Consider the following 16,376-nt stretch of genomic DNA (forward strand, 5'->3'; position numbering starts at 1 on the left):
GGGTTTTCCTTTTGTAAACCCACTTGCATGACACCACTCTGCCACCAGGTGGCGGCATTATGACCTCAAACACTTTGTTACGCTTAAAAGAGTCCATTTCTTCTTTCATTGCTTGTTCCCACAAAGCACGTTCCCCAGGGGGTAAGTCTAAGACTTCATTATAACTTTGTGGTTCTACACAACTCACATTGCATACTCTCACTCCTCCTAGGGTCAAACGCTGAGGAGGTACACCCTTGTTTGAACGCTGGGAGCGTCTAGGCACAACTACTTCTTCTTCCTCCCTTATCTCTGGCTCTTCTTCCTCTTCCTCTAGAGAAGAAGTATTATCTATTGCCCCATCCTTTGGGGAAATCTGTGCCTCCTCCTCATCCTCATCCTGCTCCTGTGTTGCCAATGGCTGAGAAGAAGCCTCTTCTCTCACTTGCAGGGGCAGTAAGCAATCTGGGTTGGCATGGATCGCAGTCCATCTGTCCTGGTCAGCGAAGTCTGCACTTCGTGACAGAACCACACGTCCTGGGCATAGATTGAAACGCCACCCTTTGCCATAGGACTGGTATCCCACAAACCGCAGTTTCTGCGCTCTAGCGCCCCCTTTCTGGCGCTGAGCTTTGGGAATATTTACATGTGCCCAAGAACCCCAGTTATGGAGCATTTTCCACTCTGGTTCTTTCCCAAACAATACACGATAAGGAATATCTTTTATAGAGCTAGACCAGGTTCTATTAATCAAAAAGTTTGCTGTGAGAAAAGCCTCACCCCACAGCCTATGGTTGTGACCCAATCCTGCATCCACTAGCAGGCAGTCCTTTACTGACTGTATTACAGCCCCACGTCTTTCACACAGACCATTTTCAGCAGGGCTATAAGGGTTAGTCAAGCGATGAGTGATCCCCTTACGTCGCAACCATGTCCCAAATTGTTTGTTCAGAAATTCTCCGCCCCTATCTGTTTGCAGCTGCACAACAGGGCGAGCAAAGAGCTTTTCAGCTTGGGCAACCCATTCTCTGAATGTGGGGAAACACTCAGATTTCTGCTTTAACAAAAACAACCAACTAAAACGTGATTTATCATCAATTACCAGAAAAGCATATCTGGCGCCCCCTTCAGTCTTCTGTGGAAAAGGGCCTATCACGTCACAATGGACAAGTTCTAAAACCTCTTTAGATACTCTGTCGCTTTTAGAAGCCACAGGCTTTCTCTTAGATTTGGCCATTTTACATACATTGCAATCTAGGAAACAGTTACAGCTATTTACTTTTAGGTTCTTGCACACCTTTTGCATTTCTGAAAGCACACGGAAATTGGCGTGACCCAGTTTTCTGTGCAGTTCATGTACACACCCCTTATGAACTGGCAAATTATCCTGAACCACCTGGGCTGCTTTAACAGGCTTGTCCTGCATTACATATAACCCATTTTCCAACTTTGCATGGCCACATACCTGAGTTCCATTCTTTATCAGACAGCCATCCTGCGTGAACTTAACACTATACCCTGCTTTAATCAAACAGCTTACAGACAGCAAACAATAGTCCAAACTGCTGACAAACAGAGTGTCTGGTAGAGTAGTGTTCAAGCACTGCAGGAAACATGTTCCCTGGCCACCAATCTTGCTTCTACGACCATCAGCAAGATAGATTGAGTCTTTTCCATCGGCTGGCTTCCCCAGGGTTTTAAAGTCCTCCCGACGGTTGCAGATAATCCTGCTGCTCCCAGAGTCCAGCAACCATGTTCCTCGAGGTATTTTCCTCTCCTCTCGAGAAAATGCAGAAACAAACTGAGCAGAACGCATGTTCTTCTTCTCTGAAGAGAACCCCTTCTGCTTACGTTTCTGCGTCGATTGCTGTCTCTGCTCCACGTCGTCTCCTGGAAGTCTTGCCCTGCATTGATGTTGGAGATGCCCAGGTTGGTTGCATCTATAGCACCTCCTCACCACCATGGCCAAGTCCAAGCCTTGGCGTTGCTCCATTGGCAGATTCTGCTGCTGGCCCCCTTTGCTGTAACTCCTCCGCTCTTGGAGTTCAGCCTGTCTATCTGACCTTCTTTCTGCTTCTTCGGTCAATCTTCCCACCACATACTCAAGGGTCAGATCTTGGGGACGCATACTCTCCATGCTGTTAATCACAGGCAACCAGCTTTCAGGCAAACTTGAAAGGATAATGTAGGTTTGGTCAGTCTCATCATAACGCTTACCTCTCTGCTGTAGTTGAAGAAACAGAGATTTCAGCGTTTGAAGATGAGTTGCCAAACTCTCACCTTCTTTCATAACAGTCCTGAACAGCCTTCTGGTCAGAGAAATGATAGTTCCAGCAGTTTCTCTGACATGCATTGCCCTTAATAAATTCCAGCACTCAAACGCTGTGCTGGCATTTGCTACATGCAATAACTGAGAGTTGCTCAAACACAGCATAATTTGGGCACGGGCCCTTTCATCCAGCCGTTTTTTCTCAGCAGAGTCAGTTCTCAAAACCTCAGTTTCAACACAGTCCCATAGTCCATCTCTCCTTAACAACTGCTGCATTTTAATTGACCAACTCAGCCAGTTGCTTTCTGAGAGAAGTTCAAAAGGGATGCCTCCCCCAATATTTACAACTTGGGAAGACTGGAAATCTGCCATCTCTGCTGGTGCTTGCTGAGCCCCTTCTGTGGGGCCTCCAGCAATCTCTCCTGACTCTCTCTTTAGAGTCCAACTGGATGGTCCTGGCTAGCACTCACCGGCTTCTAGCTGCTGCCTCTGTTGACCCTCAGGTCCCGCCTGGCTCTGCAACTGGTGTAGCCGCTCTGTGAGTCGCCTACTGTGGTCCTCTAGCAGTTCAAACTGTTCCAGTAGCCGACGCTGAATGCTTTCCTGATCCTCAGATCCTAGCCGCTCCAGCGTCACTGCAGACAGTTACAGCTTGCCACCAACTGCTCCAACGCACAGCCACTGGCTCCGTACACCACCAGGACTCACCAGCTCCCTGCTGAGATGCTGTCAGTCGTTTTGCACTCTGCACATGCTCAGAAACACTGGGCCCATAACCTGTCAGTGTTTGTAAAAAGCAAAAAAAAGGAGGAAAGGGTTCTGACCTCCCTTTGTCTCCTCGTCGGCACAAAAAGAGTCCACGAGAATATCCTTGCAGAGTTTTATTCTTGAAAGTCCTTGTGCAAAACACAACTGAACAACTATACACACCAGCACCAATCAACCAACCCAAACACCAGCCTCAGCACAAACCAACATTTCCCACTTATATATACAACTTGCTGCAGGCTGCTGAGTCATGCTGACCCAGCTTTATTCGCATTAAAGAAACAGCGGCCATTTTAGCCGTGACAGGTAGCTGGATCATGCGCCTTCATGCCACAACCTGGGAGGGACCCTGCTGTGTTGTGAAGCACATGTCATAATAAAGTAGGCCATGAGTATCTGCCGTGTACATCCGTAGTGGAAGCTTTCCTACCATTCAGTAACAGAATAGCTCTGGTTGCAGCTCCACCTGCCCAAGATAGACAAACAATAGCTCAAGCGTGTTGAAGATGGTGTGATTTCAGGGAGCCTCATTACCTGTCGTATGCACATATATTTTTGAACCATGCAAGCCTGTGTGTGTTCACTCAGAAGTAAGCCCAATTGTTTTCATTAGGGCTTACTGCTAAGTAAGTGAGCATAGGAGTGCAGCCTGTGTGTTAGTTAATTTCAGTGGTGCAGTCTTGTGGTGCAGTTAACCTTTGAAGTGGCTCATGGTCAGAGGTGTTGTGGCCTCTCCTCTGTCCCCCCTAGAATCACTGCAGGAGGTGCAGCTTGGAGAGGGCAGCTTCTTGTCAAGTTTCAACAGTGCCACCTCTCTCGTTGAGGAGCTGACCCCTGAGACGTCTTTTGTTTTTCCACCCTGCAGATGTGTTCCTCCTCCCATTCACTTTGCTCCATCCTAAGCAGCACTTGGAGCATGGTAGAGAAGCCTCCATCGCTGGAGGGTGGAGTGGTTGATACGCCAGGCGTCTTGGATGTCGTCTTCCCTGATGACTGTATAAGCCAGAACGGGGTAAGAGAGGGGTTGGATAAAGCCAGAATGTAGTAGAACTCATGCCTTGCATGTAAACTTTCCCCAGATTCAATCTCTGGTATCTCCAGTTTAAAAGAATCAAGTGATCTAGGGACGCGGGTGGCGCTGTGGGTTAAACCAGAGCCTAGGATTTGCAGATCAGAAGGTTGGCGGTTCGAATCCCCGCGAAGGGGTGAGCTCCTGTTACTTGGTCCCTGCTCCTGCCAACCTAGCAGTTCGAAAGCACGTCAAAGTGCAAGTAGATAAATAGGTACCGCTCCGGCGGGAAGGTAAACGGTGTTTCCATGTGCTGCTCTGGTTTGCCAGAAGTGGCTTAGTCATGCTAGCCACATGACCTGGAAGCTGTATGTTGGCTCCCTCGGCCAATAAAGCAAGATGAGCGCCACAACCCCAGAGTCGACCACGACTGGATCTAATGGTCAGGGGTCCCTTTACCTTTACCTTTAATCTTGGTAGGGCTGGACAATATATCAATACATCATCCAAAACCTGTTTGAAAGTCCATATTGTGATAATCGGTTTCATCATTTTTGACCTGGCAATATATTTTGAATCATGATGTGTATGTGTGCTATGCAAAAATTATGATGTGAGGAAAACCGTGAAGCCAGCCAAAGCTTCTCTCAGTTCCTGCAGCTCCTTTAACTTAGCCAGCTCAGCTCTCCTCCGCCTCCTGCAGGGGCCAGCGCATCACAAGAGCAGGTGCTGGCAAAAATCACTATGCGGTGGAAAACGTGAAGCCAACCAGTGCCTCTACATAACTCCATCCTCATTTCAGACATTGTGATATATTGGTATATAATTGATAATATCACGATGTCGAAAACCAGATATTGCCCAGCCCTAAGTCCTGGTGGGAAAGACCCCTCCCTGAGAGCTGTGGGCAGTCAGAGGAGACAACGCAGTCCTAGCTGGGCCAATGATCTGACTTGGAATGAGGCAATTTTCCTCTGTTCCTGAGAGTTTAGGCAGCTGTTTCACTGTTTTGCAGAGCAGTGGGTGTGGATGTAACCTTTGTATCCTAGGCTAGTTTCTGCACACTCCCTTGTTTATCCAGAGTTCAAGAACATATTCCAGTCAGGCTGAAAAACACTAAATGAGAGTATGAAGCAGCAGCTGGGAAGCTTATACAGTCTGAGAAGAGTCTCAAGGGCCAGGCAGGTAGGCTTGGAGGGCTGCATTCGGCCCCTGGGCCTGAGGTTCCCTGCCCCTGCTAGAACTCCTGCTTTGCAGGGGGTTGGACTAGATGATCCTTGGGGTCCCTTCCAGCTCTACAATTCTATGATTCAAACTCTTCAACCCACGACCCAATTGGTGGCGCAACTCTGCCCTTCATGCTGCCTGTTGTAACATGCACCCCCACCATCCAACCAACCCCCATAGGCTTTCTCCTCATATACAAACTTATACAGTGGATCCTCAGGTTGCGAACGTGATCTGTGCAGGATGCACGTTTGCAACCCACGTCTGCGCACGCGTGGGTTGCGATTTGGTGCTTCTGCACATGCATAAAGTGTGATTTAGTGCTTCTGTGCATGCGCGACCACCAAAACCTGGAAGTAACCTTTTCCGGTACTTTCGGGTTTCGGCGGTCCGCAACCCAAAAAAACGCAACCTGAAGCGGCTGTAACCCGAGGTCTGACTGTACACACACTTGATTTACAGTTTACTAGGTTTTAATCTGGCTGATGAGCAGTGAGACAAGGAAGTTTGTGGTGTGTGTGGCGTTTTGGCTTTCAGGTCTTTTCTCCTCTCTCCTTAGGAAGTGACTCCAGAACGCGAGAGAGAAATAAACCGCCTTTCCATCTTCCCCTTCCCCCCCTGCACTGGCTCCATTCTTCGGAGGCAGCGTGAGGACGGACCGACCCCCATCAAGAGGTGACACTTGGAATCCCAGCACAATGGCACTCTCTCTTACATGTTGGTGTCTTCAGCCTCAGGCAAAGCCTCAAGGGATTTTTTTAAAGCATTGAACTTGAATGCTTTAAAATCCCAGTTCTTCCCCTTCTCCAAGTCTCCAGCTTCTTAAGGGGGGGGGGAGGGGGGAGAAGGAGGGAGGTAGAATCTGTGTAGGAGGGCAGGAGAGTAGCCATATAGGGCCTTTCATTGGATGTGATGATGCTCTTTTCATAGTTTCCCATCACGGATCCCAGGCTCTTATCCCTTTTCTGTTCTCCCACTGTCCTGTTTCCTGGACATAAAGCTTTTTTTAAAGGTGGGGCTGTCATGGAGAGCAAGGAGGCAGTGAAGGGGGGGGGGAACAAACCCCATTTTGAGTTGAGTGCAGCTTGAAAAGGGCTGGATCTGACTCCAAATGCAGCCAGCCTTCTTTGAGCAGGAGAAGATTCCCTTTCAAACTTCCCCCTCCCCATGTCTACATGGGACAGGAGCCGACGGGCAGGTAGGAAGAAAAAGGGACTCCGTGGGCAGGACCTGAGACCTCGTGGTCTGTGCATGCTGTAGGATGCAAGGGGGTGGCAGGCAGCAAATGTGGAGGACCTAAGAGGTTTTCATTGCAGCTAGGGAGATACGGGTGCACCAGTTATAGTAGATCGCAGGGATAAATGCAAGGGAGGAAAGGTGGGGTGAATTCAATATGCCCTCTCCGGAGAAAGTGGGGTATCTTTTTTGGGTAGGACCAGATGATGTCTGTGTGCAGGAGGATGGATGAGCAGCTGTCGTTTATGAGAAGGGATGCAAAAGCTGGCTCTAGGGCTGCATCTATGAGCATCTCTGCAATCATAAGCCCTGGAAGTGGCTTGATGGTACTGCAGGCAGTCCCACCTAATGTAGCTAAGCCTGTTTTGTCCTCAGCTAGTATTTGGGACGGCTGACTGTTCAGGAACCTCATGCAAACCACCCTGAGCTGTTTGGAGACAGGGAAGGATCCAAATGCAACAAAAGACATCAAGAGAACACTGGAGAAAGGTGGAGGGATGGTTTTGATGTTTGTATGCTTTTGAATTAATCCCTTCTATGTTTCCTTTGTACTTTCAGTTGGTCCTGTGGGTCCTTTGGCAGCTTGGAAGACTTAACAGGTATTGCCAATCCTTCTCCTGCCCCCACCCCCTGCGTTACAGAGCCTCTCTTCTTGAGAGCTGTGGGCTCCCCCCCGCCAAATCAGCTGCTTGCCCGTGTGCCCACGAGGGGGCACCCTTGCCCCACACTTCCCCTGCCAGCTCTTGGGATCCACCTCCAGGGTCTCGCCAGCACATCGTTCTGAGGCTATTCCGGTCTGGTGTGTTTAATTTACAGCGGGTTTTTGTCTGACAGTGAATTTGATTCAGTTTCAGAGGAGTGGGAACCGGAAGAGATAAATGCTTCAGCTTCAGGCTGTTATCGGTTCTTGGTGACAGGCTGTAAATCTCCCAACGCCTGTCCCACTGTATATCTCAGGCCTTGGCTAGATTGTGGAGTTTTCTACCAACGCCACTCCTTGGGGCAATTGGCCCGTGTGCAAAGAGTGTCTGGCTTCTGCAGTCGGAGGCTTTGGAAAGTGGAGAGATTTGCCCAGAGTCCACTCCAACATACTTGGGGAATCCACTCCTGGATTTGCCCTGCTCCCTCCTTTTATGGGCATTTGAAGAATCCAATCTAGGTATTGGTAGAGTACAGCTGACCATCCTGTCACCTGCCTGCCACTCTGCTTGATACATTGTTCTCCAGAACTTATATACTGAGGGGTCTCCTCTGAGATTACTCTAGCTCAGGTGTGTGTTTGTGGGGGGACCTTTTTTCAGCCCAAGAACTGTATGAAGGAAGAGGCACAGGCACAGGAGGGCAACCAAAATGGTCAAAGGCCTGGAAACGATGCCTTATGAGGAACGGCTAAGGGAGCTGGGCATGTTTAGCCTGGAGAAGAGGAGGTTAAGGGGTGATATGATAGCCATGTTCAAATATATAAAAGGATGTCACATAGAGGAGGGAGAAAGGTTGTTTTCTGCTGCTCCAGAGAAGCGGACACGGAGCAATGGATCCAAACTACAAGAAAGAAGATTCCACCTAAACATTAGGAAAAACTTCCTGACAGTAAGAGCTGTTCGACAGTGGAATTTGCTGCCAAGGAGTGTGGTGGAGTCTCCTTCTTTGGAGGTCTTTAAGCAGAGGCTTGACAACCATATGTCAGGAGTGCTCTGATGGTGTTTCCTGCTTGGCAGGGGGTTGGACTCGATGGCCCTTGTGGTCTCCTCCAGCTCTATGATTCTATGATTCTAGGACCAGAGGCAGAGCACTGAATGTAGGTTAACATTCACAACACACAAAAGCCAGAGGTTCCCCCCCACACCCAGTTCTCCATTCAGGCAAGCTTGGATACATAACCACAGTTTGGGGACACACTCCAGCCAGGCGAAAGGAGAGTGTGCAACAGGGCCACTTAGGGGGCGTGGCTTGCAAAGGAGGTGTGGCCTAGGAAGAGTCCTGAGGGTCAGAGAGGGAGGAATGCAGCCCCTATCCTGAGCTTTCACTGCCCTTACTCTAGCTGTCTGGGATTTGCTTTTCTCCGCAGCTGTCGGTTGAGCAACTGAGCTGGTGTTAAGTGACCTAATAAACTTTGTTGAGGGCGGGGTTGTGTGAATCCTAACCTACATGGCCAGCTGCCCATGTAGCTGGATCATTTAAATGCAGTTCCGGAGCTTGGGGTTTCCCCGGCCCAATGACTTCAATGCCTTTCAGATGAAAGGTGCTTATGAATCCTTGCATGTTGCCCATGGTAACTTCTTGTTGTTCTGTCTGTCTCTCTCAGGAAGCGCCATCAACACTCCTTCTTCTGCCAGATCCCGTTCCTCTTCCAGCAGTGCCTACACCAGGGCAAAGTCAGAAATCTGCTTGTCTAGAAGCTCTGTCAAGCAGGACTTCTCCAGGAGGTCTGTTTCCCTTTCTCAAACAAACACTCCTGCCTCCCTGATGGTTTGGAGAGGCAGCCCTGTGAATGCAGGCATCCTAGGTGGGGCAGCCACGCTGGGTAACTCTGTGAGGTCTGTGCCTGCAGTTGAATGGCATCCGTTTCCAGGACTCATCTCCCCTCCCTGCTACTGGGTCCTGCAACCATTGCTGCTGCTTCCACCGCTTCATCTGGTTGTGAAGATTGGAACACGTAAAGCTGCCTTTTATAGACTTGTTGACCCATCTACTCCATCAGTGCCTGCTCTCACTGGCAGCAGCTCTCCAAGTTCTAACCAAGGTCCCTCTAGTCGAGCATCCTGTTCTCAACCAGAAGCTGTGGTTCTTCCAAAAGTTGTTGGGCTCCCAATTCCAGTGAATGGCCAGTAAGACAGAGATTATGGGATTTGTAGTCCAAGCAACATCTAGAGGGCCACAGGTCCATCCTGGCTGCATATCCTGCTCATTGAAACAGAGAATGAGAGGTACCAGAGTCTAAATCCATGCTGTCTTCCTTCCCCATTCAGGTCTGTTGTGGTGCATCTGCCTCACACAGGGCCCATAGATGTCCCAGCACCCCAGAGCAGCAGACTGGCTGGGGACATCTCCATCCTTGGAGGAAACACAACTGGGATTTATGTCCAGTGGGTGAGGCCAGGCTCAGAAGCGGAGCGCGTGGGGCTCAGAGAGGGATGCCGACTCCTAGAGGTATGAATGAATGTATGGAATTGCATATAATGTCGGAGTGGGAAGAGTTATAAGGAAGTGGAATGGGTGGGGGGACTGCAGTAATAAACCGAAAGGTGACTCCCCTTGTTTATCTCTCGGTTAGTCAGATATACAATGCAGAATGACACCTAGTGGCTGAATTCTTTATTGCAAATGTCTTACTTCAGACATTCAGCTGCTGCCTAGTTACCTTTGCACGGGTCCCCTCATACTTTTACATAACTCCTGCAATGGAGATGTCATTTACACCCATGCATAAGTAAACCTGGTATCAGGTCGTAAATGGTTTATTTGCATAAATCCCCCCCCCCCCCCATGGAGGATGGCGCTGATATGTGGATGTGGGCTTGGTCCATTCCAAGACTATACTAATTATACTTCACATGTAATTTAACCTTTGCAAGCAATCAAGGTGGTTAGGGAGGGATGTAACTTGGTGACAGAGCACATGCTTTCCATGGAAAAAAGTTCCAGGTTCAATCCCTAGTATCTTCAGACAGGACTGGGAAATATTCCTGTCTGAAACCCTGGAGAACCACTGGCACTTTGTGCAAGCCGGCTAGGTAGGGAGCCTGTGGCATGGTGCTCCAGGTGTCGATGGACTCCAGCTCCCATCAGCCCTAGCCAGCAGAGTCTGATGGTCAGGGATTGTGGGAATTGTAGTCCAGCGACATCCTTAATGTAGGGGATACTGAGCCAGGTGGAGTGACGGTCTGACTAGGTACAAGGCAGCACTCCGTGTTCCCAAAACACTTCATATACATTACCTCTTTGTCCTTCTTGCAACAGCTGGGTAGGATGTGCCAAGTACTGCTGCTGTCCCCATTTTGCAGATGGAAATCTGAAAGAGAGCCTTGCCTAACAAGTTCATGGTAGAGGCAAGATTCAAACCTAGGATATCCTGAGTCCCAGCTCTTAAGTCTTTTACCTACCAGGCTACACCAACTACGAAAAGATTGGGCGTCCTTTTTAGTTTCTGAATCTGATTTGCACACCTGTGCCCACTTAAATGCCCGACTCCCATCGCCTGCCCTAGCGATGCTGGGGAGCCTTTTCCAGCGCACAGGTTGCATTTCCATCTGTGCAACCTTCCATGGGCCAGGTGCTCGTGGTGGGAGGGGCCAGAGGCAAAGCAGGCAGAGCAATATATGCCGATTTTACTTTTGTTTGACAGGCTAGTTTCACATCCAGGCAAGCAGGAGGCATTAGCAGAGTTAACAGACATATTCCAGCCAGGCAAAAATGCTCAAGGAGGGTGTGACTGGGGAGAATCTCAAGGGCCAAGCTGGGCCTAGGGTTTCCCCCCTTTGTTCTATAGCTGCTCTTAATGTCTGTCCATGTGCTACCTTAGTGGCTGATATTCATCTAGGCTGCAAGAATGAGCTTCCTTTGTTCCTGATTCTCCCCAGAAGTTGTCCCATTCCCCAGCATTTACCTGGGCACTGGGCTGAATGTGCATAGGCCACAAGTCCACCTCTGAACAGAGCGGCCTGGAGCCTGTTTCAGTAGCTCTGGAAAGTTCTTCTTCGGTTTAGGATCTCCCAATTCCCTGCACCCCTTCTTTGAAGAAAGATCAAAGAATCCAACAGCAGCCTGTTTTTTCAGATCTCCTGTCCCCGGGAAACCTGCTATCAAGCATGCATTAACAGCCTACAGCTTGCTTGCTTGCTTGTTTTGTTTTAAAGATTGCAGAGGGGATGGATGGAGAGGTAGCAGCACGGTTCTTTTTCTTTTTTTAAAGTCCAGATTAGTATTATTTTTTTACAAAGCTAATTGTAACTGATCCCTGCATCTCTGCTCTGTGTGTGTTTCTGCGGCAGCTTAGGGGTCCACAGCTAAACGGGGAAGTGCTCTCTCTGGAGAACTGCACCCTGGAAGTAGCTTACCTGAGTCTGCTGCACTGGGATGATCCATCTGCTCTGCTTTTCCTCCCTGATATGAGAGGTAAGCCACTTTTTCCCAATCCTGCATATCTAATTGTTCTATCCTTAACTAATCTGGACAGTCAAGGCTGTGGGTCTGTTGCACAGCTGTGATGCTGCTGCAGAAACATTTTAGCTGAATATCTGGCCTAGGGTGCCGCCACTTTTCAAGTTTTGATTTATTTAGGAAAAGTAAGCACAAACCAAGTTTCTAGTCCCTGTGGCTATGGAATGATATCTTAGAACCCTGCCATCAGATCGCACGAGACTTGCGGTTAGCCAAGAGTGGCAGTTCAGTGCAGTGCCCCTGTTGTAGCTCTATGCTTTTCTTTTGCAATACTTGAAGTGTATACCACGCCGTTCATTTAGGGTGTCATATAGATTGCCATGCTGGGACAGATTTCCTATTGCTGCTGCAAGTCTCTGGTATCCCATGGCTTTCTAATTTGCTTGTACAGCTTTAAGGATTACCCTTGCGGTGATAAGAGCCCCTAATTTTAATTTAAGTCACCTAGATGGAATTTGTCCAAAATCTGGCCGGCTCAAGCCAGACTCCCCACTAGCTTGGATTCAGATCATGGGAGTTAGTGCCTGGAGGGCAGTTTGGGTTGGAAGCCCAGATGCCTCTTCCCTTTGAGTAGCAGGGCCGTTATGGGGCCCTCTCTCCATAATCGGCTCTCTATAATCAGCATCTTTAAACTAGTGCTTCTTTTACATACAGAACCTCACTTTATGGGACTTGTCCAAGTAGCCTTGTCACAATGCTGGAACTGCAGAATTCCGTGCAAAAGAGCAAGGAGAGGGGACCAGCCACTGACTCTTCCTGTTGCTCCGTTTTTGGAGCAAGGCAGTGTTGTTCTGCTCTCATGCTGATCAGTAACAGGATACAGAAGTTCTCTCTCTCTGTCTCTCTCAAATGCTTTTTTGAACACCATGTTCACAGGAGGGATAGGAGGAGTAGAGGGGCCACTTATTGGGCCCCCTAAGTCACACCTGCTTATCTGATGTTGGAGAGGGATACATGAGGCATCTAGATCTCCCATCTTTTCTTTTCTTTTTTCTTTGGAGCTCCTGTGAGTTCCTAATTTTATGTGGAACTTTCCCCCCAGCTACACAGAATTTGAAGACTTCTATCTATCATTGCCCTCTCTCGTGTGACTTTTTCTGTGCACTTTACATAATGCATCATCGCGATGAGCTCCATCAGGTTCCTTCCTCCATCAACAATAACTTGGAGACAACCGCTCTACTGAGCTCCAGCTGTTGGAGAGAAAGGAAGCAGGGCACTCCATCCATCTGCTCTGCCAAGAGACCAGCAACTCATGGCTCCTCCTCCTCCTCTCCTTGGAACTCTTTTCATTCCAGCTGGTCATTACAAGAGCTTCCTTACAACAACTTGTTCCTTATCTGCAAAACCCAAACAAAAACCAAGTGCGGAGGGGCCCTTTGTTACAATACTGCGTCTGATTTTGCCTTTTTCCTCCTCCTCCCTCCCAGTCACTTTTCCTTTTGTGCTGTGTCATTTAGATTGTAAGCCTGAAGGCAGGGACTGTATTGATGTTTGTGAGCTTCTCCTTGAGCCCCCTTTTGTTTTCCTGAAGAAGATGCTTTGGATCAAAAACTAATGCATTTATATGAGTCTCTCAACTGCTATTTGCTGTCTCTTCTGCATGCTAGAGCCTGTATTGGTGGGGGGGGGGGGGAGCAGCCACAGCAGGAGAGATCTGCTGCTTCCATGCCTGGCTTGTGAGCTACCTGGTTGGCAAATGCAGGAGACAGGAAGCTGGACTAGATGGGCCTTTGGCCTGATCCAGCAGGGCCCTTCTCATTTGCATGCTCTTCTCTTTACCAGGATACCAGCCTCTCAAAGAAGCACTGGATGCTGGGAAGAAGGTTCCTGGCGACTCCTTTTACGTGCGGGCCAACCTGAGCCTCCTGGAGCTTGCTGACCCTTACGCCTTGTGCGTGAAGCACCGGGAGATCCTTCACGTCACAGACACTTTGTACAAGGGGCGGCTGGAGTGGTACTGTGCCCGTGTGGATCCCTTCACCCTCCAGGACTTGGACAGTGGCACGGTACCTAACTATAGCAGGTAATGGACCTCTGTCCCTTGGGTGTGATTTAAGGCACAAGAACGTAAGTGGGCAGAGGGCTGCTTTGCATGCACCAGGGATGCTTCCAGTCTTTTGGGGTGGGATTCAGTCATACTGGCAAATTCAGCCTGTGCAGTTATAGCCGAATGAGAGAATCATGGAATTCTAATTCTACTAAGTTATCCTTTAGGCAAGGGAGGCCTTATGCAACCACCACATCCCCCCCCCCCCCACCTTGCCCTGCCCTGCCCCAATCATACTTCTTGCAATGAGGGAAGAAACTGGAAAATGCAATGGAAAGTGTGGGGGTAACACTTGAGGCAACATCCTCTAACCTCGGAATGGATGCTCAGTAAACAGCCACCTGTCATCTAATCTCCCTGCGAACAAATCGGGATGAATGATCAGTAAGAGGGTGGTCAATGCCTGGCATCTCTAGTTAAAAATGGGGAAAAGGACAGCAGCAGCAGGTGATGCAGCCGAGATTTGCCCGAGACAGAATTTTAAAACTGGAGGGAGGGAGAGAAGGGTCAAGGGGTCACCTAGTGCAATCCTGTGCTTGGGTCTGGAAATCCATAGAATTCAAGCCTTCCAAATGCTTGATGGCTGCCCAGCTTTTGCCTAAAGATTGGCAGTGAAGGAGGAACCCTCCACCCTGCTTTGGTCATTGGCTGCCTTCTAAGCTGCTCTTAGGAGCACAGGGAACTTATAAGAAGTCAGGCCCACTGGAACATCTGGCTGCGTCTGCATTGACTGGCAGCATCTCCCCAAGGCTTCAAGCAGTGGACATTTCCAGCCCTACTGGGAGATGATGGGAATTGAACGTGGGGCCTTCGGCATTCAAAGCCCTGCACTACAACCCTTCCCATAACCATTCAAGACTTTTCTCCTGATGCTCAGTGGAAAACTCCCTCCCTGTAACTTAAGCACATTGAGATGCAGTCATGCTCTTTGGGTAGCAGAACACAGAAAACAGCTGCTGGGCAAAATAGAGACCATAACAGAGATCTTGAGAGCAACTAATGCTAAGAGATGGCATAAGGCAGCTTCTTAAGACTGCCCTCTATTTTTTTGTAGCTGCAGCACTTGACTAGCACAAGGTACGGTGAGTTGTAACACATAGATCTAAGCACCACTATGATATGTGGGTGCTGTAGGAGAAAGGTTTATCGGGTAACCCACAACTGGGAGAGGGGAGGTTGTTCGTGAGTGCCTCCCTGCCCCCATTTAATTTCTTTTGGTAAGGCCCTCCTCCTTTGAGGAATCCTAACAGTTGGAGAACAGCACAAGAGCTTTGTGGGACATTCTGCCCCCTGAGAATTGCCCAAGTCCAGTCTGCAGGTTTTTAGCAGGATCTGCAAAAGCATCCTTGTTTAAACTGGGTTTTTAAAGGTATCTTGTAATATTTATGTAGCATTATTGGATTAATTTTAGATGGACTTGGGTTTTGGAGTGCTAATTGAGTTTTATTTGGTGCCGTGCTTTTTATTGTGTTTCCATTGGATTTTTAGAGAAGGCTGAGTGCTGGGTGAGGCAACAGAGGCAGAAATTTGGTGGGGGGCAATCGGGGGAGACGCGGCCACGCTGCTGTTGCAGAGGCTGCCTGGGAGCTGTAGGGAACTGGTGAATCAGTGGATGTGAGCTGGGATTCGGGAGAACCGGGTCAAGTTGCCCCTCAGCTCTGGAATATCCCTGTGGCCTTCCCTGGTTAGGATCTGTGTGCTGAGCTCACCTCCAGTATCATTAGAGATGAATGAGAAGAGAATTGTGTTAAAGCACTTGGAACAGAGTGGAAATAAGTAATGACCACACAGTCCTGTGGCATCTTAAAGGCTAACAGAATTTGCCATAACAAATGGTTCTTGCTGCAAAAGACTTAACACGGCTTCCCCTCTGGAAGTAATGATGTGTATATAAAAGCTCAGGCTGCAACCTTTAATAATTTAAATTAATTGGTTAGGGCCATTTTAATAGACTAAAAAAAAAAGGACCTCTGGTTTGATTGGGTGGTAAGTTTTTATTTTTTAAAAAGTTAAATGTGAGTTTACCCTAAATACTTGCAAAAACTGAAGGTGGCAGGCAAATCTTAGAAGTGGCACCCCCCCCCCCCACATCACTTTCTACACAGATGGCCCTTGCCGAAGCATGCACTTCCATCACCATGCCTCCCCTCACTTACATAAGCTCTTGTTGTAATTGTACGCACATTTATGCACATTTGATTTTTTAAAAAATCTGTTTGATTAATTGACTTTCCTTAATGAAAGCCCAGTTGTGCCTCCCTCTTTCCAGTGTTGAATTCTACACTGAATTCCCCGTCACTTTCCAAATTGCATCAAGTCTGGCTTTTGTTTTTGTTAACAAAAACAGAGTTTTTGTTCCTGACAGAGTTCCTTAATCCACTTTAGTTGCACAGACCTAAAGTTCTGATGTGCACTTTAATCCTGCAAAAAGCTGACTGTTTGGAAGCACTGGCAGTGTACCTCTGTGTTTCCATGCCTTGCTAAGCAAAACAGGAGCTGAGGCTCACCATCCTGGCTGTTTGTGAGGATGAGAGATATCTCAGTATGCCTTCTTCACTAAAAAGGGTGTTGGGAATGATCAATTCCTGTGCCTCTTGAGAGCAGTTGGCCATGGTACTGCTTCTCTCTCTCTCTCTCTCTCTCTCTCTCTCTGTGTGTGTGTGTGTGTGTGTGTGTGT

At 48.5% G+C, this 16,376-nt stretch overlaps 1 protein-coding gene across 4 annotated transcripts in view; it reads left to right on the top strand.

Moving 5' to 3' along the window:
- Positions 1-16,376, top strand: part of CARD10 (caspase recruitment domain family member 10) — a 47,832-nt gene that overhangs the window by 22,623 nt on the left and 8,833 nt on the right. For all 4 annotated transcript variants that reach the window (XM_083400724.1, XM_083400726.1, XM_083400727.1 and 1 more), the window contains exons 10-16: positions 3,882-4,028; positions 5,812-5,927; positions 7,047-7,087; positions 8,794-8,914; positions 9,458-9,638; positions 11,480-11,603; positions 13,434-13,674. In XM_083400724.1, coding sequence (XP_083256850.1) covers positions 3,882-4,028; positions 5,812-5,927; positions 7,047-7,087; positions 8,794-8,914; positions 9,458-9,638; positions 11,480-11,603; positions 13,434-13,674 — 971 coding nt within the window. The remainder of the gene's footprint in view (positions 1-3,881; positions 4,029-5,811; positions 5,928-7,046; positions 7,088-8,793; positions 8,915-9,457; positions 9,639-11,479; positions 11,604-13,433; positions 13,675-16,376) is intronic.

Source organism: Podarcis tiliguerta (assembly GCF_965153285.1).
Source record: "Podarcis tiliguerta genome assembly, chromosome: 10".
Taxonomy (NCBI): Eukaryota; Metazoa; Chordata; class Lepidosauria; order Squamata; family Lacertidae; genus Podarcis; species Podarcis tiliguerta.